Source organism: Phalacrocorax aristotelis, chromosome 12, assembly GCF_949628215.1.
Source record: "Phalacrocorax aristotelis chromosome 12, bGulAri2.1, whole genome shotgun sequence".
NCBI lineage: Eukaryota > Metazoa > Chordata > Aves > Suliformes > Phalacrocoracidae > Phalacrocorax > Phalacrocorax aristotelis.
Genome location: NC_134287.1, coordinates 19,956,199 through 19,981,953, shown reverse-complemented (window position 1 = coordinate 19,981,953; position 25,755 = coordinate 19,956,199). Strand labels below are relative to the sequence as shown.

Sequence of the window (25,755 nt, the reverse complement as noted above, 5' to 3'; positions counted from 1 at the left end):
GTTTTGAAGAGTTGGGATGATTTTTTAAAAATATATCTTTTCTCGAGGCTCACCTGGGTTATTAAACCACTTGAAGTGTGACAGACCACAAAGAAGGCAGCTGGACCCCAAGACTGAACTTTTAAACTGAAGAGCTGGGAAGTACTAATCCTGAAGCAAGCAGAAATGTATTTCCTCGGGGTAAGGGGGCCTGAATGATCAATCAATACAAAGGACTCCTTCCATTACTAATGTGCTGTTGCTGGGAAAAATATATGTAAGAAAAATGGAGTTTTTAACCTTTTCTCCAGAGAGCCACTGCATTTCAGAGTTACTTGACTGCAGCGACGGTGATGAAGAGGAAATACTAGTATGCGGAGAAGATTTAGAGCTTAATCCTTTCGATGGCTTACCTTACTCTTCCCGTTATTATAAACTTATGAAAGAAAGAGAAGAACTTCCAGTATGGAAAGAGAAACGTACTTTTATGGAAAGTTTGCTTCGTAATCAAATTGTGATTGTGTCAGGAGATGCTAAAACTGGCAAGAGCACCCAGGTCAGTACAACAGACTACATTGGGGTGGTTTAAATTATTTTTAGAACATTTAATGTTGTATTATTTTCAGAGTTAGTATTATTATTTTACTAATATTGCATATTTTTAAAACAGAAAAAGCTTTTTGCAATGAATTTACAATTTACTGCTGTAGCCCTTTCTTTATATTAGGCACATCCATATCCAGATTTATATTACACTAGTATCTGGTTTCTGGTAGCAGCGGACTTGCTATGCCGAGTGCTGTGCGCTGCAGCAATACCGTAACACCCAGGTCTGAGGAGTTCAGCGCGGTGCACGCCCACGTAGCTGTACTGAGTTTAGCAGTTCTCAGTGCAGAAACAGAAGTGCAGCCACCTATGGTAATCTGAGGTATTAGGGTCAGAGAGGGAAAGTGAAATATAGAAGGTGACAAAAGATTAATGCAGTCAGATATAGATGTAAAATATATAAACGCATACATTTAAATAACTTTCTTCAAATATTCACAAACAGTTGACACTTACTTTACCTTTGTCCATTACAAGCCATTTTCAATTGGTTGATGATCTCTTTTGGATTTCAGAGTAAGTTGAGCACTGAAGCAGTGACAGTGTGTCACAAATAACTAACAAAACTGTCAAACTACAACTTTTTTTTGTACTAAATACTGAATTTAAAAAATCAAGCCCTTTCTGAACACTGAAGACCCCATGCATTAACTGTTATAGTTTAAAAATCAGAATGAACTATACACATAACCTTGGAAAAAAACTGTATATAATTTTCTTGTATCTATGAGTATGTGCACTGTAAAGTATTGCTTTGTTTGTGTATCACAAAATCACATCTCACCTTGAAAAACTGTCCACCATATACTTTAAAATGTACTCCAGAATGTATCAGCTAAAATCCTTCCCTGCTGAAATTACAGGTGTATTTCTACCGTCTTCAAAAGGCCAAGGCTAAGTGTAAAATACTTTAGGACTTACTTCAGATTGCTTTAGTATTTTACAAATAAATCATTCCTTCTACATTTGGCTGGCCACTATTTTTTTCCACTGGAAAATGTTATGGCCTCCTCCCTAATATCGACTAAACTTGTCATTTAATCCTCTTTTTGTCCATCATCACACTGAATGCCCTGTGGAAGTGGTAGACTCTGCAATGCCTATGTTGGATTCAATGCATATTCTTACTTGGAAAGCATGTTTTGGTCCTGATTATATCAGGAAAGAAATACAGCGAATTTGCAGGCAGATCACAGGAGAAGGTGAAAAAGTTCTCAGGGAATGAAGGATTGAAAGCAGTAGGGCTGTTTCTCATGGAGAAGTAATGGGTCTTTCCCTCACTTCAGCCAAGAGCAAATGCATTTTCCAAGAATACATAATTATTTTGCAGAAATCATGTTAAAAGACATCACTGAAGCCAAGACCTCTGCTGACACATAAATATCCACCAAGACTACCAAATTCTGTCATAATGACATGTAACAACCTAGGTCTGTTCCCACAGTAAGCAGAGAAGAATTTTCAAGCAAGTGTTATAAGCCAAAACATGTTTGTTTATGAGTGGGATCAGCAGAAAACTTCCCTGCAGGTAAAGCTGTAGGATAATTACTGTTGCAGAGCATCTCATATCTGCCAGCCACTTCGATGCTGGACACTGCTAGAGATCACGTATTGAAGTACATCATACTTCTCACTGAAAGTTCCCATGTCCCTGTAAAAACGATACACACCCACCTGCTGCCTGGAATATTTTTTGGAGTGCAAAGTCTTTTCCCCTTGTTATTGACTGTAATTTATACAAAACAAACTTTGTATAATAATAAAGTACTTTCTAAAAACTATTAACCTTTTAAATTGTCCTTGAACAAGATTAATAAGATGTAACACATTGCTGGCTATTTTTTAAACATTTTCAGAAACATAAATAACAAAACAGAAATAAATGATATGTGGCTGATGATCCTAGTTTATATGTTGATTAAGTAAAGGATATGAAACCTAATATTTTCACTAAAATAATATTCATAATGTAATTTTACTTTCTCATTACAATAACACATTAATATTTTCTAATGTTGATTTTGTACTGTAAATATATAAATTAGACAGCTACTGCATAAGTTTCTGGAGTAGTTCAGCTTCAGTTATCTTTGCTTACAGAGTAATTAATCCAAAATTACATCTATTTACTGTGGCGTTTGTCAGCTCAAATCCTCTTCTTCCTGGGACGTTTCTTACGTCAAGCACCTCAATCTGGCACAGCAGGGGCAGTTTACTGCTGAGCCAGCTGAGAAGCTCCCGACAACATCTGCACTAACACTGTTGGATCAATCAGGAGATGCTTAAGAATGACACCGCTGGTGTTACCGGCTCCCCAGAGGCCAGCTCTGGGGAGCTATATATTCAATATATTCAAACTAATATATATTCAAATATATTCAAACTAATATATTTGTGCAATATATTCAAACTAATCTGAGGCCAGTTGAGAAATTCCCAGTTAAACCTTCTAGACTGTGCCACTAGAACTCTTAAGAGATCCAACATCTTGACATTTATCCAGGCAGATAATTTCTGTGTCAAGTGCAGCTCATCCGTCAGTACTCAGGCACAGAGTAAGCAGCGGGTGCTCAGGGTGATTTTGCTCTTCCCCACTGCCTACTTCTTTCACATTACAGTCTCTGCTAAACGTGTTAAATACCAAATGCATCTGTTTTCTTATTTACTTACAGATCCCTCAGTGGTGTGCTGAGCATTGCCTTTCTGTCCACTACCAACACGGTGTGGTCGTATGCACCCAGGTCCACAAGCAGACGGCGGTGTGGCTGGCGCTGCGCGTAGCTGACGAAATGGATGTCAACGTTGGCCACGAAGTGGGGTATTTTGTCCCATTCGAAAGCTGCTGTACAACAGAAACTGTCCTGAGGTTTGTGTGTTTGGTTTTTAATGCCTTCAAACTAATACGTAGCTTATAGCTCTCCGCAAGCGCTAAACTGCAGCGGTCAGCACTCCAGTCCTTGGGCTCTTCGTTGCACTGACCTGGTCAGGACAGGTAACGTAACCACCGTGGGGGAGCGGTGCCATAGTTGCAAAAGATTTTTACATACAGTATGAAAACAAACAAAAAAAACCCAACACGGCTCTATAGAGAGTTGTGCGTAATAATTTAAAATGCAGATGCTGGAGATTTTGTGATTAATCCATAAGCTGTAAAAGGCTTGAAGGAGGTATTCTGTGCTAAATTGTAGCAGAGATTTAAGAGGGCAAGGCTACTGTCTCTGCAAAACTTCATCAAGCACCTTAGTAACGTCCATATCATTCTACTTTTTCCTTCTCTGCTTTCCAGTACAGGAGTGCTCATTACCGTAAGAGGACATGGGATAACCTATCACAAAGTAAAGCTGGAATTCAAAAGCAATCAAAAATTGTGGCTAGAAAAGGGTATATTCAATAACAAGAGAAGAAAGCCTTTAGGAGGATTTTTAAGAGATAACAAATGCACTTAATGTATTAAATAGAGGCAGGTGACAGCAGCAACACAGGGATTCAGACTTGGAATCTCTCTGAAAGTTAGGAGAGTTATTTTCTCTGGTTCCTTAAAATAGCAGGCACAATGTATACAGTCTAGATCATAAGCCTCTTTCCCAGCCATTGATTTCCAGCAGAGAAGAGCATAGTCACCACTTCTGAAAATCAAGTTCAACTGCCCTTCCTTTGTGCGTCCTTTCTCTTTCATGGAGAACTCTGTAAACTTCGTCCTGCAGCACATCTTCCTGCAGCTGCTCCAGATGTGAAGGGGAGATGAATCCTATCCTCTCACACATCAAAACCTGATTCAAGAATTCAAAGTTCTGCTGAGCAACACAGCAAAAAATAATATCCTTTTAAAAATACTGCCAGTGGCAGCAATAATAATGAGAAAAGTGAGGAGGGCCTTATGGTATGAATTAATCTCTCATCTCAGTTCTGGCACGGCCTCAAGCGCGTGGGTACAACTTTTCCTCACCTAAAAGTATCAGCTCTTAGCTCAGGCATTGGTTATGGCATGCAATATGCTTAGATAGTTTGGAAGATGAAATACAAGTTATAATTTTAGGGCAGAAGTATTTCTTCTTTTGCATAAAGCATCCTCTCAACCACAGTGCCACTTAACGTCATTGAATTATACTGAGTTTCTAGCTACTTAAAGGAGGATTTAAACAGCTAGTTGAAACTGTGACATCATCTACAAAATAGACTCTCTGTTCTTATCAAATCTTTCTTGTTAGAACAGAAAGAACCAAGCTGTCCCCAAGACCCTGAATGAATTTCTTACAACCAAATCTGGATATTGTAGAGTTTTCCATTTGTCTGTTGCAGATACTGTACAGATGATATGCTACAAAGGGAAATGATGTCTGCGCCTCTTCTGAGCTATTACGGTGTTATCATCTTGGATGATGTGCATGAAAGAACAGTTGCAACAGATGCATTACTTGGCCTTCTTAAAGATGTCTTGAAATCAAGACCAGAGCTGAGGCTGGTAATACTCACTGCACCTCATATGTCCAGCAAACTGCAGAATTATTACGGCAGCGTCCCCTTCATAAGGGTGGGAAACAAACACCACGTAGAGGTTGTGTACTCTTGCAGCGTTCAGAAAGACCACTTTCTGTCTGCACTGAGACTGCTCTTTGAGATACACCATACAAAAGAGAAGGGTGACATTGTGATCTTTCTGGCATGTGAACAAGTAAGTTATTAACAGATTTCAATATTTCTGATTTTAGTCAAGAAACAATTCACATCTGTGTTTTTATATGACCTACAAATATGTTGTTGCCAGTATCTAAGACACTGGAGATTGCCAACAGTTTTTATAGATTCAGTTTTTTCCTACAAAGAAGTTATGGTATACATAATGCTGTGTTTTATATATATATACCCACACAGCATAAACTAATACCAGGAATGATCAGATTTTCTGTAGGCTTAAAGAAAAGCCATCAACCTTCTGTGTGATGCAAAAAGTAGCAAAGGCAGCATACGGGGACAAGGGCCATGAATGCAGGGAGTTAATACACTGTATCACGCTTTGTGGTATCCCTCCTTGGCAGGAACGGACACACATCCAGTTTGCATAAACGTCCTGCTTCATATGAATGTTTTTATCTTAAACCTGCTTACAAGGTCTTTCCATTTGCATTCTCCTTTATGGCTGCAAACTTCCAAACCATTTGCGTACACAATAGCAGGAGGCAGATATCTCTCTGGAGGTGCAATGGTAATCCAGGAACCACCACGGGCCTGGCTGTTCTAAATAGAGGCAACTTTGAATCCCTGAAGGCAGCGGAGATGCCCTGAATTCACTGCTGCCAGGATTGCTTGGTCATGTCCTTCTTAGAAAAATTTCACAGTACTTTACAGCTGTCAAAGCAAACTGCAATCAAATAAACATTTTAAGACTTGAAAATATTATAAATTATTATTATAAATTATTACCATTATTAATTTCCTGATAGAGATCTTCAATCTTCCACTTTGTATCATTAAATCTGCTTTAGAACAACAAATTCACGGTAGTGGCTCCAGGAGATAATGACTTTTCACATGCAAAGATAAATTACCATAAACTATCCTTTTCATAAACTATGCTTTTCAGTGTAAAAGGGGGATGGACATGTAACACTTTTAATAATGTTAATAATCAGTTGTAAGCTTTATGGGCACAAATTTTAGAAATTATGAACTGATTAATTTTCTGTATCAGTTCCCGTATTTACAATAGGTAATGGTAGAGAGGAAACACATAGTCTTCCCATCTCAAAAGACTGGGGCCCAAGATTTATTTCTGTTTAAGTTATTTTTGAAGGGCAAGTCCCCCACAATACTAAAATAATAATTTCTTTGTTGCCAAGAAGAGATTACCTCGTGCTCTCTGTCACGATGAACAGAACATCGTTATGAACTGTTACCGCACAGTTCACATCTCGTGCGTTTTGCTTAACTCTGATTTAAAGGTTCACATTGCTAATGGCTCACTGTTCCCTAGCACTCAACTGTCTTCTAAATGGAACAAAAATAGGAACAAACTAAGAACATTAAGATTTATGTATTGTCTTAGTGCCAGCCTTGCTATTAGATGCCACTGTCATATCTTTGTAAGAATTTTTATAGAATACTTTCAACCTATAACTGCTATGAACATAGTGGCACTCTCCAATAGAGACTCAATCTGGTTTTGCAATTTTGAAAAATATTTGCTCATAAATATGCTTTTAAAAAACAAAATCCTTTTTGAACTGAACAAGTCTATGAATTATTTTTGTATAAATTTAAAAAATAATTCATAACACAAATTATTTTATATTTTTTTAAAAAAGTCAAACAACATAAAAAAGAACCCTTTTACAATTTATATTTGACCTCTGAATTTGTGGACTGTTTTAAAGGTGATGTTCCATTAATGCAGCTTAGGGACGTTTTATTGACTTTATTAAGTCTTCATAGAGCTTATTAATCATTGCGGGGGGAAAAACCCCAATACAAACCTTTACAACACTTATAGATTCTCAAACATAACAATTAAGGTGAAGCAGAGAGGACCTTTTCCCGCATTGTGATCGGACCAAGAACATAACAGCAGTTTCCCAACTGATGCAAACAGAGGCTCTGCCATTTTAGCCCTTCCAGGGCCGGGGCAGCAGGGACTGGGGAGGGCTGGAGCAGTGGTTTGCTGTGATCTGTTCTGAGCCCAGGAGCACCCATGCGCTTCGCACCTTCGCCAGCAGCGGGGGTCCCCCGCTGCCAGCCCCAGGGTGCACCGAGCACACGCAGAGCGCTGTTCCCAGGGGACGCTGCCACACAGGGCACCCACGGGCAGAACTTCGGCTCCAGCAGAAAAGAAAACATTTGGGGCACACCAGCGGGGTACCTGAGTAGCTGCCACAGCATTACCACCCCCGTGATAATTTGCACCAAACTTAGGCACTAAATGACTGTTGTGGACACATCCTACGTGTCCTATATACAAAAAGTTCAGGGACCGTTTCATAATTTCTCAGCTTTGTAATTCCTATACTATACTTTTGCACGTCCATCTTCCCCTGGAGGTTGGTTTGGATCTGATTAAAGCCAGAGAAGACTATTCTGAAAATTGCAGAGGAGAAAAAGACATTTCAAAAAACGGCCCAGCTTTCCCCTGGTCTATAGTTAGCAGATACAGTCAGTCAATTCTCATACAAAATTCTTTTCCCCTTTTTCTCCCCTTTATTTATTAATCATGTAAGATTTAAATGTTGTTATACTTTAATACACTTAAAATTCATGTTACAATTAAAAAGTTGCTTTAAAATTAAATATTGATATTTGTTTTTCATACTCATGAGGGGAAAAAAAAATATCTTTCTCCTGATTACAGGAAATTGAAAAAGCTTACCAAATGATCAGACAGGAACAGTCTAATTTAAATCCTGACCTTGGAGAACTCATCCCAGTTCCTTTATACCCCACAAAACAAGACCTAATTCCCAAGCCAAATCAAGACAAACAGAAATGCTGCAAAATATACAGAAGAAAAGTGCTACTCACCACAAGCTTTGGAGAGTCTTTGATTTGGATTAAAAATGTAACCTTTGTCATTGATGTCGGTGTTGAAAGAAGAAAGGTTAGTAAAATTAACCAAAATCAGTATTCCATGTGTGAATTATGCATAAGGTTTTTTTCAGGGTGGGGGAATGGAAATGTGCAGCCAGTAGATTGGTGCAAATGGTTTCTAAAGGATCTAATATTTTTCTACTCTTTCTTAAGTCAGATTCTATAATGTTTTTACCATTTGAATTACCAATGTTCATAGACATGGGAAAACCAAGCAGGAAAACACAATTACTTCCTAAATGCAGTCACAAGACAAAATTTTCAAGTTTCCAAAGCCAGATTAACACTCCCAGCTGAAAGTGCCACTCATGTGGGCCCCAAACTAATCACACTCCATTTGCAAACTACATCTCACCTTAATTTTGGCCTGTCATTCATAATTATGTCTTCAGGATCTTACAGATAGAGCAAAATACAAACAGTTCTTGGATACCTATTGGCAGATTACCTGGTGTAGTAGATGAACCTCATCCCTCGCGTAATGCCTTTGTAATCAGCGTAGTGCCACAGATCATACAATGCCAAGGGACGCTCACACAGGGAACCACTTCTTTGTAAAGCTGCTTGTGCTCCTTCCGGATACCTGTTTCCATCTAAGAACCTCAAAATGCTGCAGTTTATTGAATTAATCTTTGACCTTTGACAGTTCATTCTAATTATGCCCTCAGTTCTCTTTTTCTACCCCTTCCTGGGAAGGACTAGTGCAGCTGCAAAGGCACGGCTCTTGTTTCTTTCATTGATACAAAACTGATGTCCTAAAGAATGAGTGACTATGTAGGAACAAGTCATTACATGCATTAGAAAGCTGCACTGCACTACAGGCTTTGCAACTGTTCAATGCATTCTGCTAGTCGAAATAAATATTCCAGTAACAAGCAACAGAAGCAATATAATACAGATTCTTTATATGACCTAGAATTGAATCACCAAAACGGAAGTTAAGGGTTCATAAAATTTTGCATTGACGATCATTAATCCTGATTAGCCTTGAGAGTAGTTCAGGGAAAAGCTTGGGAACTACCAGTACCTCTCATTTTCACTGCAAAAACTGTGTCTGTCATTTTTAATGGTTCTCATTTGGAGGTTATAAACTAACTCAGCCTCAAGCCAAGTGTAAAAAAAATTGTCATACTTTTGTGTGAAACGAACAAAAGCCTAAAAGCAGTTTTCAATTAGACCATGCATAACTCAATTTATTTCTGAAACTACAGTTGTCTTGGATGGCAGAAATTAACCTCACTTCCATGGTAATCTGGAGCCCAAAGTAAAATTCAGTGCTTCCAGACTTCTGTGAATCCAAAATATGAAGTGATGGGAACAGCCCAGTTTCAACACAGCCCTGACGGCCATCAAATCACCCCTACCGGTTACACAACTTTCACTCTTTAGTTCAATTATTTTGTCCTAACAGCTGAAGTCTAGTCCTCTAATATTTATTCCTCAGCAGTTCAAATTCACATTCAACCCATACAGCTGAAAGTCAGCTGAACATAGAGGCAACAGTCAAAGTTTTTTGCAGAACAAAATCCCACATAAATCTTGCAGTTGGGATGTATAATAAATTTACCTGGAGGAAAAAAAAAAATTGTTCCCTGCACTGAGGGATGTTTTGGCTTTTTTATTAAAACCCTGCTTAAATTAGACAAGGTCAGTTCAGGTGACATGACTAGAAAGTTGTCTTATCCAGATGTTGTCTGTCTTGCCATATCCTACAGAAGCTTATGGACATCATCTGGTGGTCAGAACAGTGAGCAAATTGGCTCCTCAGTTTATTCAAAATAAAGTACAATTAGGAAAAAAATAAAATGGGGCATTGTACATCTTTGTTAGAGTCCTCGTCTTCTGTACTAAAATGTCAGGTTTTAGTAATAAGACAAAAATCTGGAATTATGGAACAAAATGTAATCAGACAACATTGGGATTCTGTCATTGGAAGAAATAAATAATCTTTTTTGATGCTTTTCTTGATGATACCACAGATATATATTTTCTGCTTCAGTAAGGTGTATTTCCTCAGAAAAAGACATTTTTCTTAGAGTATACTTACAGAGTTATTGCAAAACATAAGTGTCTGTCAATTTATCAAAGTGCTGACTGCTCTCATTTCCAAGCTGGTGAAATATGTAGTATAAAGAGAAATAAAACTGTTACTGCACTTTCTGTAAAATGACCTAGACAAAAAAAAAATCAATACCATTAATATTTTTGTAGTTTTCTCTTACTTATCTGATGCTTAATATCTCTTTCATTTAAAGGTGTACAATCCTAGAATCAGAGCAGACTCTGTTATAACGCAGCCTATCAGCAAAAGTCAAGCAGAGATGCATAAACAAATTCTGGGCATGTCTTCATCAGGTAGAATTATTAGCTCAAAATTTAAATCCATTAGCTCAAATTATTAATAGAATTGATGCAGCAATGCAAAAAAAAAAAAAAAAAAAAAAAAAAAAGAAAAGGAAAAAAAGGTAATTTTCCTGAAATCTCTTCCAGGAAAACTGTTCTGCTTGTATCCTGAAGAATTTACATACAAAGAAATGAAACCACATCTACCAGCCAAAATACAGGAATCAAAGCTAACTAGCATGGTTCTCTTCCTGAAGAGGATGGATATAGCAGGCTTCAGACACTGTGACTTCATAAGCAGGCCAGGTAATGATGTTGCACCAATTTTCCAGATGTTTATTACTGTTTTTGCAGTCATTTAAAGATCCATTTTGTCCTGTCATTCACAGTACCGGTTTTTACTGAAGTACTTGAAATAGTATTGCCACTGCTTTTACCGCTTACCTGCTAGAAGAGTTCACAGTGCAATAGTTGCACTTAGAAAAATGGTACTGTGTATGAACTGCTTGCTCTGAAAAAGACCATAAAAGTATCTGAATGGAATTGGAATTAAAAAAAAAAAAAAATCAATATTCCAAATATCTTCTCACCTAGGTTTCATATTATATTCCTGGAACCCACAAAGATAATTTGTGTCCTGTTGTACAAGGCATTGTACAGATATCTAACAAAATATATTCCTTTAATCAAAAGTTTACAACCCAAATAAACTACTGTTGTTACCTAGGAGATACATTTGAAGGAAATCAGCTTTCCTCTTATCCTCCAGCATCTCCCACCTCAAATTTACAATAAGCTATTACTTAGGGACAATATTGTTTATAAAATAAACCCAAATAAACTTTCAATACTAGACAGGGAATACTCTGAATTTTGAGGTAAGAGTGTGAAAAAGTGGTTGCTTTTTTTAAATTTATTTTTCTGACTTCATAGTTTAGGGCTTTTTCTGTAGAACAATATTCTCCTCTGTTCTGACCTACCACAAAACCCAAGTACCACTGCAAATTCTGCTGTCGATTAGAAACCAATTAGAGTGAAGGAAACAGCACAGATTTCACTGGTTTGAGGACCATGTGACCTATTCCTGGCTTAATTTATAATCATTTTCTAGTGCAAATAGGAAGAATTCTCATATTATGCCCCATTTCCTCATGCACATACAAGAAATTAGAACGATTACTTGTCTTCTATGTGTTGTGCACTGTAATTACTTAGTAATAATGAGCTTAATTCCCACTGTTGGATATTGTGATAGATTGTAAGTGGAATTTTTGAGTAGAATTTATTCTACTTTTCCCTTGTCTGTCTGTTTAGCAGACACATGCCTAAAAGAAATGTGAAAAAAACATTGCCAGTCTGAGTGGTAACTAATTCAAGACTGATGAGAATCACAGTATTTTGGCCTTGTGAGCGTCACCTCCCGCGTGGAATCCAGGAAACCTTCATGGAAAATGGTTATGGAATGCAGTTGGCTTCCACTCAAATTTAGGAAGTATTTTAGTTTAAAAAAATAATAAATTCTAAAGCATTTCAGTGCTTTTACCAGATATGAAGAAAGTTGTTCTTGAACTGTAGAATGAATTAGTAAAGCTACATTAGGAAAAGCATTCAGTATTTTTGGGTTTAAAGGCACAATGCATACACTTGGTATTCAGAGAGAATGAAATGCTAGAGGCATTTAAGGATTTCACAGATGTAGGAATTCCAAGTTTTGCCTGTATTTTTGAGATAATGCAGCTGAAGAAAGCATCTTGCTGACGTGGACAAAATTGTAAAGGCATTTGATGAATGCATGGCTTTACTTGGATAGGCATCAAATATGAAAAAGTTTTTGCTAACTAGATCAATAGTGCAAGGTCAAGGCATTGAAAAGTTTGAGGAATTACTGAGGCAGTGTGAGGAATGTTAGACAAACTGTTTGAACAAAGGAAAATATCCCACAAACACTGTAGGGGCCCACTGAAAGGAGACGGGAAAGTCTGCACAATTTCCTTGTCTCCTTCCCGCCTTAAGGCCCCACACAATTAAACATTCAAAACGTTGTTTTAATTGTCTAGTACAGCTCTTCCTTTATCCTAGGATAGATCACACATTGGCTTTCTTTGCCTTGGGGCTTTCTTTTTCCCCACTTCTGAGTGGGCAACGTACCTCTTTCCTACTAACACCTGAGTTATATCCCTACCACAATTCTCCAGAGACGACCATAAAGCTCACGCTATCAGAATACGGACAGTTTGAAGCACCTGGCGTGAAATATGTTTGTCTGAAAGAAATAGGAATACCGAAACAAGCAAAGTTGTGAGGGGAGTTAGTTACTGTATTAGACCAACCTACAGAACTCAAAACACATGTCAAGCTTCCAAGCACAAAAAAAACCTTATTTTGGGCCTTTCATCCTCCCAAGAGCTTTGGGTTAATGATCACAGCCTGTGAAAGGCTAAGTTTTCTCATTCTGTGCTGAGAGAGCCCCAACCTGCCACGCACACTCAATGCCACACGTCTCCAGTGGCTGAAGAAGCACGACATTCTCCAGCAGAAGCAGAGACTGACCCTAGTCACACCACGGAGTCCTTGCTGCCCAGTTCCAAATACCTCCGGTACTCAGTTAAAGGGCAGCCTTGAAGCTTTTTTATTGCTAGTCATGAAGTCAAAGAGATGTCACACCTTTCTGGGTTATGTACTGCAGGAGAGCGTTGCAGGGGCGGCAAAGAGAAGAGTTATCAGAGCTGGAAAGCATCCTGTCTTGAGCAAGAGATTTTTGCTTCCCAGAAAGGCTTCATTATCCTTGCTGCAGTCAGTTCCATTGCATAAGCCTTCTGTAACCTGAAGTGACGAAAAAGGCTGAGGAAGAGGAGGAGGGGTCTCTGAGACTGAAGTGAAACAGATGAGCGAGAAAGCTCACAAAACAAGCAGGGTGGCTTTTCTGACCCGAAGAAAACTCCTGGGCATAACAGTTCTCATTCACATCTATTACCAACACATACAAAGCCAATTTGCCTACCCGCAACCAAACGTGGCACAAGATCAGCTGGACCAAACCCCGCCCCACCCATAAAGAAGCAAACAAAAAGACACGGCAGTATTTCTGTATGCTCTCATTTGACCCGGTCAGATCAAGCGCTGTTCAGAGTATACAGATACTAAAAACACAAATAGTCTTTCTATTTCTCCCCAGGATGGTTTGTCCTGGGCTTGACTACTCCACATCTCTTCACCTCCTTGGACTGATTTCCCTTTGAGTAAAGGGAGAAAACACATTTCAGCATCTCCCACATGCCACAGGCTTTCCTATGGACTATCTCCCTCCACTAGCTAACATTCTCAAGCTGTCTTCGCGATTGAAACACATGGAGGCTTTGGAGCTTTTTTTAACCCAAGGTGAATTTCTCCTAAATAAAATAATGTTTTCACTGAGATGGCAGAGTAACATAAGCACATGAACTGGTGAACAAACAAGTCAGAAGTACACCGAAATTCATAGCGAGAATTCAGAGAGAAGTGCTTCCCAGTCCGTTCCCTGTACATGAAATAGAGAACGTATAGCAGATAAGGAAAGAAACAAAAATTACATCAGTAAAACATTTTATTTCTGCTCAACAACAATGTGAACAACCTTTTTTTTTCTGCTGCTCTTTGAGGAAAAATAAAAGTCTGGATTAACTCTGACTCATTACTGCATTATGAAAGCAACAAACATGTCAGACTTACAGCTGCTGCATTTAATTCACGCTATAACCGAGATGAGCAAATGCAGCAGACTGGTACCCTTTTTAGAATGCATAAGCCATATGAAAACGTATTTGGCACTGCAGTTCTGAAGTGCACTATATGAATTCCTGTGCCACAACAATAGGGATGTGTTTACATTTTTATCAGTTAATCAGCTAGATCTTTACTGTGTTATATGGTGGGACAAAAGAACTCCTTTCCTATAGGTTGCAGCGACATTACGTATTTTTGTAAATCACTGGAAAAATCCTTATCTGAACTATGTAAATGAGAATAAAAATGAAGCCATGTAAAATTTCTGTAAGAAACCAAGGTGTAGGCAGTTTGCAGATTCTGCATTCATGCAGAATTACCATAAACAATTTTCAGATTAAAATATTTGTTGATGGTGATGGATACCATGACATTTGAGAGCTATGCTATTATAATCCCACTGAGAATATATTTCTAGAATATCCATAATGACAAGACTTGTATAAATGCATATAATTTCAAATCATTTCAGAAAAAATTTGTTTCTGTATTTTTTCATTAGAAACAGACTGTGAAAAACAGAAACTCAATGTGCCATGTAAGGTCTGCTCAACAGAGATCACTTCATGGAAGATTTACTAAGTTCTCTTGTTGATTCTTTGATGTTTTAATTTCTGAATTTCATCAATTAAATAGTATTATCTATCTCCTAATGAAAAGCTTTCTGATAGCATAGACATGGCCAGGTACTTCATAGTCTGTACTGCACAAATCAGTGGAAAAGCCTAAAATGAATCAGAGGAGGTAAGGACGAGACAGCAAACAAACACAGGAAGCAAAGTATGGACTGGGCAACCTGACCCTTAGCAGCAGTCCTCTACCCATGGGACAAGAGGCATCAGGAATGGGCGTCGGGGCAGTATACGTAGCCCAGTAACTGAGCACATACCACACTGGATGTGGCCAATTGCTTAGAATAGGGAGACGATAACACAAAGGGAATCCCCAAAATCATAGAATCATAGAATCATTAAGGTTGGAAAAGACCTCTAGGATCATCAAGTCCAACCCTCAACCCAACACCCCCAGGCCTCCTAAACCATGTCCCCAAGTGCCACGTCTACACAGGTTTTTGAACATCCCCAGGGATGGTGACTCCCCCACCTCTCTGGACAGCCTGTGCCAGTGCCCGACCGCTCTGTCCATAAAGACATTTTTCCTAATATCCAATGAAACCTCCCCTGGTGCAATTTAAGGCCATTCCCTCTCATCCTAAATGAGAAGTGATGGCCCAGTACTGTTAAAGCTGGACTATTCTCATGTCATTTACTAGAAAGTAACAATAGAAACCAAAGTGATTAAAAATATTTTAATGCCATTATATAATATTCTTTAAATTATACTCTTTGTAGATATACATGTTGCAGAGTCATGTATGTGCTTTGAGGATGACACAAAGCAGATAGAAAACTGACTTCTCTAAGCAGTCCGTGCTATGCTGGTGTGTGGACATTACTCGGTATATCTACGTCAGGACAATGCAGGTCAGCCCCTGTCCTGGCTGGCCCTGCTGGCAGAAATGCACAGTAGGGCTCATAACCAGCCAGCCTGGAGGAGTGACGCAGCAGCGTAAGGCTGAATGAAAAGACTGCAAAGTATGACTTTGCAAAAGTAATTTTTAATGATCAATTATAACTATAACTTCAAAATAATAGTTGTAGAATTGGTGGCTTCAGAGCATGAGAGACTCATAAAAAATCCTGCCTCAGAAGTTATAGGGGAAGAAAGAGAATCAAGATGAAACCTGCACACAGAAGCTTGTCCTTGCAGAAGAAAAATCTTTGCATAACTTGAGGAAAACTTGGCACTAAGTTTCACCATATCTTCAGTTTGTTATCCAAGGAGCAATGTTAAAAAACAGTAACAGAAAACGCCATTCCCCAGAACTATTCTCCCTGCAGTAATTACTTTGGCAGTTCTTCATGCTGTTAAGCCTAACAGAAGCTGGGAAAACTTGTGGTTTGCCAGGCAGCGAATCAGCTCTTTAAAGACAATATCCCTTCACCTGACATTCGTGTCAGCTCTAACTTTGTAAGTTATTTCCATGGAAAGAAAAGATCACTGAATCGCAGAATGGCAGGGGCTGGAAGGCACCTCTGGAGCTCATCCCGTCCCACCCCTGCCTGAGCAGGCACACCCAGGGCAGGGGCACAGGGCCGCGTCCAGGCAGGGTGTGAATGTCTCCAGGGAAGGGACCCCACAGCCTCTCTGGGCAGCCTGTGCCCCTGCTCTGGCACCCACACAGGGAAGGGATTTGTCCTCATGTTCGGGGGAACTTCCCGTGTTCCGGCTTGTGCCCGTTGACCCTTGGCCTGTCGCTGGGCACCACTGAAAAGAGCCCGGCCCCATACTCTTGACATCCAACCTTCAGATAAGATACCCCCTCAGTCCTCTCCAGGCTGAACCAACCCAGGTCTCTCAGCCTTTCCTCACAAGGGAGATGCTCCAGCCCCCTGAGCATCATCATAGCTCTCTGCTGGACTTGCTCGAGCAGTTCCGTGTCCTTCTTAAACTGGGGGGCCCAGAACTGGACACAGCACTGCAGCTGTGGCCTCACTGGGGCAGAGCAGAGGGGGAGGAGAACCTCCCTCGCCCTGCTGGCCACACTCCTAATGCACCCCAGGACACCATTGGCCTTCTTGGCCCCAAGGGCCCGGTGCTGGCTCAGGGCCACCTCGCTGCCCCCCAGCACCCCCAGGGCCTTCTCAGCAGAGCTGCTCTCCAGCAGGTCACCCCCAACAAGATCTAGCAAGACTATTGGGACTATTAAAAATAATGAAATTTACATTTCATTCTCATGTCTAATATTCACTTATTACAGAACTTTGGGCAAATCGCTAAACCACTTGCTTCCTTATGCAACAACAATAATACTTTTGTATTTATTTTATCACACCTTAAGCATTTCAATTTCAGCCATGTAGGATGTGATACTGAAAATATTAATGGTGCAGCTACCTTTAGAAACATAACTTAGCCTGCTCATGTCAAAATTACAAAAAACTGTGAAATGAAGAATATAATTTTAAATCAGCTTGAAACTCGCAGATAAGTTATTTCAGTTCTAACAATAACATTTCTTTACACGTTTGCTTTACTAAGCCTAAGTATGATCAAGAGTAGGATCCGTATTTATATAAAACTGGTCAGGTTTCCTGAACCAATTCCAGAGCAACCCAGTCTTAAGCAGCCAAAGGACACAGGCAAGGGAAAGAAAATATCAGATAAGGAAATACCTTTTAAACTTCCAGGGATGTGACAGTTTCTTGCTGAAGGCACAGGAGATATCTTGAGAGCTGCTTTTTAACTTTGCTCCCATGACAGCGGCAGTGGTGTCACCAAGCCTCGCGGTTTGCCTCGATGGCAGCTGTAGTTGGCGTTGGCAAGCAGCCCTAAAAATAATGACACTTGCTAGAAATCATTTTAAGACAATGCAGCTTTTTGTTCTTTAAAGAAGAGCTTTCCATCTCTGAACATTTACACTACTTTTGTTTTATCATGGTTTTTATTTAAATAGAAGCCATACAATAAAGAACTCTCAAATTGTTTGCTGTTCTTACAATGGCTTTTTATTGATCGAGTTTGTGCCTCAAAATGCAGGCCCATATCTGAAAGCCCTATTCTATTTTCCCTTTTTTGTTGTTTTTACTGTTCCTTCACCTGCTCAAATCTACCTTTACGATCTTGTCCTTTCTAGCACACGGAGTCTTGGCTTTTTTTCCTTTGTAACAGAGCAAGATAGGGAAGTAATTTGTGCTTATAAATCTCAAGACAACTAACTCTAGGGCATAAAAATGCAAATTACTGATGCTATCAGGGGATTGAAATTGGCTGCCATATAACCATATATTTGGTAAGTTCTAGCACAAACTACTTAGCTGATTTCTGGAAATCAGATTTCCATGATTTTCTAATAATTGCCATATGTCTGAATGACCATTTTACCCTCCCTGTATTTTCGATCACTGATACCTATTTCCTGTCACTGGCTCTTATTCTTCATCAGCTCTTGCTTTTAATTTATTTAAAATTCCTAAGTATTTTCTTCTCAGATGTTTAGCTTTTGCAAAGGCTCATCTTTTATCCCATTAAACCTCATATGTCGGATAACAAATGTTTTCTCTAGACAGAAACCCCTCATGCTGTACAGGCAGAGATATGAACTGAAATGAAACAGATTCACAGTTTTAACCGGAAAGAACCTTCACACTTCAAGAGTGCCCAAATTTCCACCAATGTCTTTCATGCTCTAGCAACTACTTTTTGGAGGGTGTAGGCTTGACGTCTACTCAGCTTTCAGGTGCACCTCCTCTAGCCCCAGAGCCGTGGCCTCCATGGTTGCACAAAAAGCTCTTCTGTGCTTGTTTTGCCAAAGGGACCTACTTGAATCAACTGCAGATTTCCTTCAGACCTGCTCAAGTTCTTGTTTAAGCACTAATTTGCTTAATCCTGTCCTTTCAGACATGCTTTCTTATCACTGCAACTGTGAGCGTCTGAACTCATTATACCATTCTTTCAGCAGAATAAAGCATCGCTGAGAAAACATTAAATTTTTCAAAATCTGAACATAAAATGTCAGAATAACGCTTCACGTTCTTCTGGCACTTTCTATCAAAAGAAAAAGCAGTCAATTATAGTAAAAGGGATAGGTTATATATAAGCTGATTCTGTCCTCCACTGCCTCAGATACAGAAAAGCAAGGGAAAAATAGTGAAAAAAAAATGGTGAAGGAGAAACTCAGCAAGATACTTAATGAGAAAGGAGACAAACAAAAACTCCTTTGTTATTTACTCCCATCCAGCTGAGAGGCTCAGAAGAGCTACTACAAATGCCATCTTTTGGTCTATCAAGAAATAACTGATGCGATATAATGATAACTCATGAAAAAGGCATATTTGCATCTGTGTGTATAAGCCATTTGCTCTGTCTTCAGATCTTGTGGGTTGCCAATTTCATTCACCCTCATCCGTGAATGAGAAAGATATACCTATGATTTCTGGAGGTACTCCACATAGAATAAGCTCAATATGCCATTGATCAAAACTGAATTAACTGAACAATTAAGTGAATGAATTGTTGACACTCCAGCAGTCTTCAGAAAAACACACGTGGAACACTTTAGCCTGGAAGCTCGGCGTTCAACATACGCTGGAGCAAACCTCCCTACTGAACGCTCCTGGCAGGCCTCCACTTGAATCTAACATCTAAGATACTAAACCCATCACTTAGTCTTCGTTCTCCTCTGCTTTCACTGTCACACCCCCATATCAAACACTAAACTCTAACTCATTATATCCTTCATGCTTGTCTTTGTTCAAGCCATCTCGTACTCATGCTCCCTACTCGCTGTGTGGCCCAAATTCACTTATTTCCTACTTTTTTCCCAAAATGAGTCTCTCAGCCTAATTATTTTCATATATTCACTCATTATTTTTTCGGCCTCACTGTTCTCACTCCTACCTATGTAGGCTATAAGGAAGTTGTAACCTACAGTAAGGGAAAATTGAACATTTAATTTTGTGCAGTGAGAAAGTACAGCCAATTGCTGGGGAGGCATTTTCTTTTACTATGTTCCAATTTTTCTTCTGACAGCATGAGAAACTATGAAGAAAAGTAATAACAATTGAAAAAAAAAAGGCACTCAAGAGAACTCCAAATACCTGCAAGAATGATAAGCCAGCTACAGCTTCTGTAAATGCTTGTCTTCTGGTTATAATCCTTTCCTAGAGCTGTTGTGTACATCTCAACACCCCTCAAATTTGACTACCCCTCTTTAAAAAAAAAGAACGAACAAAAAGTTACCTGAAGACTGACAATAGTGGAAGTTTTTGACATAGTCAAGACACAGTGAGCACTGAGTAGTGTCTTGCACCGAGACTTTTGACAAAAACTGCTCTGTCAGAAAAAAGATCAACAAAAGTTATTTGCAGCCCTGTAATTGTTATCCCTTATTTTCTTCCTCCAGAATGTTCTCAGCCTTCTGTTCATCTATTTATTACTTTTTCTTCTTACCCGTTGCCAAATGATAGAAGCTAACTTCTATCATTGCCACGTATGAAACACACAACTGAAATATTATAATGAGAATTCAGGCATTCATTTATACATAGCCATTCTTAAGAATTTGAATTATCTTTCTTTTTTATTAGCTCCTGAAAGCCTGATGCAGGCTTTGGAAGATCTTGATTATCTAGCAGCCCTGGATAACGATGGGAACCTTTCTGAACTTGGAATTATTATGTCAGAATTTCCCCTGGATCCACAACTGTCAAAGTCAATTCTGGCTTCATGTGAATTTGAGTGCGTTGATGAAATGCTCACCATCGCGGCCATGGTAACAGGTACTCATGAATAGTGTCTTACCGCACGGCTTGTGCCACCTGCCAAATCCACATAGACTCTTTCCAAACCTATTCACAAGGGCAACCCAAAGGCAAACTTTTGTTATGCACATCCTGCTTATTTCAGGTAAATTACCATCTTTGTCTGTTTAAGCCTTTACTTTTATCAAGAAATGAAACACAAGTAATGAATTCATAAGCAGCACTCCAATTCCATGCTTCGGATGCCTCATTAACTTCCAACCTTTTGTCAGAAAGCCTGGACAGAACGCCCCTTCAAAATGAACTTTCCTATCTCATAGTTGTGTACCTTTACAAACTGAAGCAGCAAATTAGGGGAAGTTCTGATCACAAACATTGAACTGTTGACCTACAAAGATTTACTCTGTGATTCTGTTTCTCCACTTTAAAAATTTTATAAAACTAACCGTAAACTTCATACCGTTCTGTCCTGATGGATCACGCTGCTCCTATTTAGCACTGTGAGACAAAGCAGCTGGCCCCAAGTGCTGGACACGTGAAGTCTGGAGCAAGAACATATATATTAGAAGGTTGTTAACTATAGAACTTCTGTCATTTGATGTGACAGAGCTTCAAACCAACACATAAACCCAGGTATTTAAAACTTATTCATTCTGCAAAGGGTGCTCTTGAAATCTCAATACATCAGAGATGCACAAAACCAAAGATTTCAGGATAACTGAGAGGAGGGTGACTCTAGAATAACTTCAAATGGCATGTGGAATGCACTGGAAGGCACAAATTTAAACATGTATGAGCAAATTAAGACATTACATCCATAGATTTAGTTTCTTTCTATTATAGAAAGAAACCGTATGCTTGGATTCTGGATAAATTGGATCATGCCATTATGAAGCATTTTTGGCATCACTCTATGAGAATGCTTCTCACCTTCTTCTGTATTTACAGCACAAATTAACTGAACAAGAGGTTGAAAGAACATGCACATAAATAAAACCTTAGTGAATGAAACACATTCTTCAGCAATTGTTCACCATTGAAGATTAAAGGGCTCTGAGAAAGGAAAAAAAAGTATCAATGGAGTTAGTATTTGTGCATGCACCTATGTGTCTTTATAACTACTGGCTTCATTTTTTTCTAAGCTCCTAATTGCTTCTTACACGCACCTCCTGGAACAGAAGAGATTGCTCTTACTTGCTGGCGAAAATTCTCACACCCCGCAGGAGATCACTTTACTCTTATCAACGTCTTCAACGCATTCAAGGAAGCCAGCGTGAACTCCGCAAGCCAATGTAAGTGTACCCGTACCAGACAAAATGAAGCACTTTGTAACCAATTTGGAAAAAAAACAAAACCCAAAACCCAGGCATTTTTGGCATTTCATTCATAAACCTTTTTTGAATGATTCTTTCTAGAATTGCTAATTTGCAGAGAAGGGAAGCCTAAGACAGTAGCCATTACAAACGAATATCAGCTTTAGTATATTAACTAATTAAAAGTGACCTAGGACAGCGCACCTCATCAAACAAGAATACTTCAGCACTATTGCTACTGTCATTCAAAGTGATGTTGTTCAAAAACAGAAAGCTGGTTCCTCCCGTAAGAGCACATAATCCAGGTTTAAGATGTGAAATAACATAAACACAGTTGAAAAGGGACTTGATTCCCCCAGCAACCCAACAATTCTGGTGTTTATCTGACAGCTGTCAAGTAAAGGGAAAGTTTGAGGGAAAAAATGGAAAGTAGTGAAGTTCACGTTTACAGGAAACCAAATAAAAGCCAGGGATCTCTTCACGGTGTTTCACCTACATTCAGACATCTTGCTCGGGTTCGTTTAGCCCGAGTCCAGTACTTCAGCACTGGAGAGACAGATTTGCATACACTAAGTAAAAACTTAGGACAGGGCAGCAGGACTGCTTCCCGTTCAGTCAGGCTGAGAGGCCCAAGAGATCCTGTCCTTCACCAGCATGCGGGATCATCACCAGCACTACAAACGTGATTTCAGTGCCATACCTGGGCCTGAAGCCAGAAAGCCTGAAAACAGAGTTGCTATTCACTCTATTTGAAGCTATTACTTTTTACAAACCAGTAAGGGATTTTGAGTATTTTTTATTCAAAAAATATGGCTAAAATGCCATAAAACTAAGTAAGGAAATCAAGCATTGCCCACTCACTTTACAAGCAAGATCTATGAGCCTAAGTTGTCCATATGGGTCTTGTTACCAGAATTTTGGACAGCTCTGACACAGCTACTCACTCCAAAATGTTTTTAATCTATTGCACTAGTCAAAGCGCATTTTACAGAGCCATATCTGCCTATAGCACCCATCAGTAAGATTTTGCTTTAAGCCAAAATACTGTTTTTTTCCTCCACAGACTACAGTAACGAGAAATGGTGTCGTGATTATTTTCTAAGATGTTCTGCACTGAGGATGGCAGAAATTATCAGAGCCGAACTAGCAGAGATTATGAAGCGTCTTGAACTTCCCATTTCAGAACCAGACTTTGGATCAAAAAAAAATATACTAAGCATTAAGAAGTCTCTCTTATCTGGTTACTTTATGCACGTAAGGAAAAATATTGTGATTTCATCTTACTGCATTGTTAATTTATATAAAATGTTTCCAGAGAACTCAAGTAGTGAAATCTTTTGATCATCAGAAAGGGTAAAAGCCATTTTTCCACAGTGTGTCAGATGAACACTTCCACCAATACCAATCTTCTTTCTGGGGTTCAGCTATCACAGCATGAAGTCCACACACTTCACTGCGAGAGGAAAGTTGTCAATATGCCTTTCACTCAAAGAACCCTTTTACCTCAGGAAACTCTTTAACTTGTATTATTCTGAGACATTGTTTCCTTTTTGAAGATGTTTTTGTGAAAGTACCCTGGAAACAGAGAATTGACTAGTTGAGGATGTTTAGATATATACAATATACAGCTTTCTTCATCTCAACTACATGAGGTACTCTAAGTGCGATTGTAAACATAAACAAGAAAGATTAATTTATTCCCACTTGAAAACATGCTTTCCTCTGCATCATTATGTTCCACCTGAATACAAGAATGACCCCTGCAAACTAGACTACTTCAAGTGCCCGGCCACACATCATATCGTAAAGTCTTAGAGTTCTTTAAGAACACATCTGTTTTCACACAGACCCTTCAAAGCCCACCACCAAGTTCAGATATTGACTGTATAAGCCTGCCCTCCTCTGTTGCAGCTTCCTTCAAATGTACAGATCAACATTTTCTTTACCTCTAAGCCTCATTTCAGAGTATCCAGCCCCTAGCTTTCCCACAGAAATCTGGGAAGAGGTTTAAGCTCTCCAGTTGCAAGTATCAAGTTTAATTCCTGGTTTAAATACAATAGGCAAACCTGATCTATGCATCTTTTACATTCAATTAAGTAATGGATAACTCTTTGCATTTTTTTAGATTGCTCGTGATGTGGATGGCTCAGGTAACTACTTAATGTTAACACACAGACAAGTGGCCCAGCTTCATTCTTTCTCATCATATTACAACACCAGAAAGATTCCTGAGTGGGTTTTATTCCATGAGTTCAGTGTATCAGAAGACAATTCCATCAGAGTCGTCTCCGAGATATCGCCCGATCTGTAAGTTAACAATGGTGAAACTGTTTCTTCACTCACACCTCTACCACAAAAGCGTAACTTAAATCGCAGACAGGGTGTACGTTGAGAGCGATGCTTGGAGAGGTCAACTCCGGTCACCTTCTCCGTTTCCTTTATCTCGGTCATAAAAATAGCTACCTTCTGGTTCTATTGAGAAAACCTTCCAAGCATAACTGATTCACTCTAGGTAGGGATGTTGGTTTACAACAACAACAAAACCAAAACCAAAGAAAACCAGTAAAATTGGCATAAGAGAAAAGGACAGTCTTCATACCTAGAGTTGGCATCACTGGAAGGGTGAAGAAATTGGTGTTTTCTTACATTTTTCATATTCACCAGTGTATATATGCGAATAAATCTAATTTCTTTGTTGCCAGTATTGTTCTGTCACCACGTGTAGCTTTGCTTTTCTCCATTTTCCTTCAGAACACTCACTGAATTAGAGCTCAGAACTATAAATAAAGGGAAGAACTGCGATCTCATACCCTTGCTCTTGTTTTCATGCAAAACAAAACATCACTTAAGTCAGCCTTTTGTATTTCCTAACGTGTGCTGACCTGTTCCGGTACTGAAGTAAGTCTCAATGTCTGCCACTGTAACTGTAACCAATTCATCCATTGAAAAAACACCTTACAAGTAACAGAAGTTTCTTACACAGTAAAATATATAGGAAAAAAAAATCAAGGAAGAGTTAACACAGTGGTGTAGTGAGATTAATCTAGCTGGAAATTTCTTTGTTCCCTGAAAAGCTATTTCCCAGCAAACCTTTTTCTCGACATGTTTGATGTACCCAGCCAGCAAAATCACCCCATATAAACTGTTTATGGATTCAAGAAAAGTCTAGTCTTCCTTCTGCAAAAATCTCTACACCCAGAATATATATTTCACTGTTCTATCTTTTAAATTTTCAATGTTTATAAGAAAGCCTTTTTCATACTTTTATTGAACCAAAAGTATGTTCAAATCCAGAAAACTTACTATTTAATGCAATCTGCGGCATTGAGAACAGACTGACAATCACCTGAAGGGTAGACTGAGCACATTCAGTGCAAGTCTACTGAAGGCACAAACTGCTACTGCATCTTGCAGAGAGTTTTGGTTTTGAGTTGAAATACCAACTTTGTATCTGCATGCAGTCAGCATGTTGCTGGTGTCTTTTGTACAAGCCTGGAAATACCTATTCAAACATTTCAAAACTCAATTAAATAAATTAATAATATTTTGTCTTATTTTCTCACCAGATTCGTGGAGCTGGTACCTCAGTACTATTTTAGCAATCTTCCTCCTAGTGAAAGTAAGGATATTCTGCAGGAACTGATCAATCACTTGTCACCTGTTTCAACCATGAAGGAGGAACAGAAAACTAACAATGACAGCAAAGAAAATGAAAAATTTCCCCAAAATCCCACTGAACAAAGATGCATTATTCAGTAATTTTAGAGTGAACTATCATATATTGGACAAATATAAATAAAAACAGTCCATACAATAAACATCCTCATCTTAACCCATGTAATTATTTCAAAGGT

General features: G+C 39.0%; 1 protein-coding gene across 1 annotated transcript; it reads left to right on the top strand.

Annotated features, from left to right (window-relative positions):
- The first annotated feature begins 190 nt into the window (after window positions 1-190).
- On the top strand, window positions 191-25,745 carry DHX32 (DEAH-box helicase 32 (putative)). The gene is made up of 11 exons (XM_075107679.1): window positions 191-535; window positions 3,258-3,451; window positions 4,885-5,257; window positions 7,925-8,170; window positions 10,416-10,515; window positions 10,651-10,809; window positions 20,415-20,606; window positions 21,731-21,880; window positions 22,965-23,155; window positions 24,027-24,208; window positions 25,468-25,745. The coding sequence occupies exons 1-11, from the start codon at window positions 266-268 to the stop codon at window positions 25,658-25,660; spliced, it is 2,250 nt and encodes a 749-aa protein (XP_074963780.1). The 5' UTR covers window positions 191-265; the 3' UTR covers window positions 25,661-25,745.
- The last annotated feature ends 10 nt before the right edge of the window (window positions 25,746-25,755 follow it).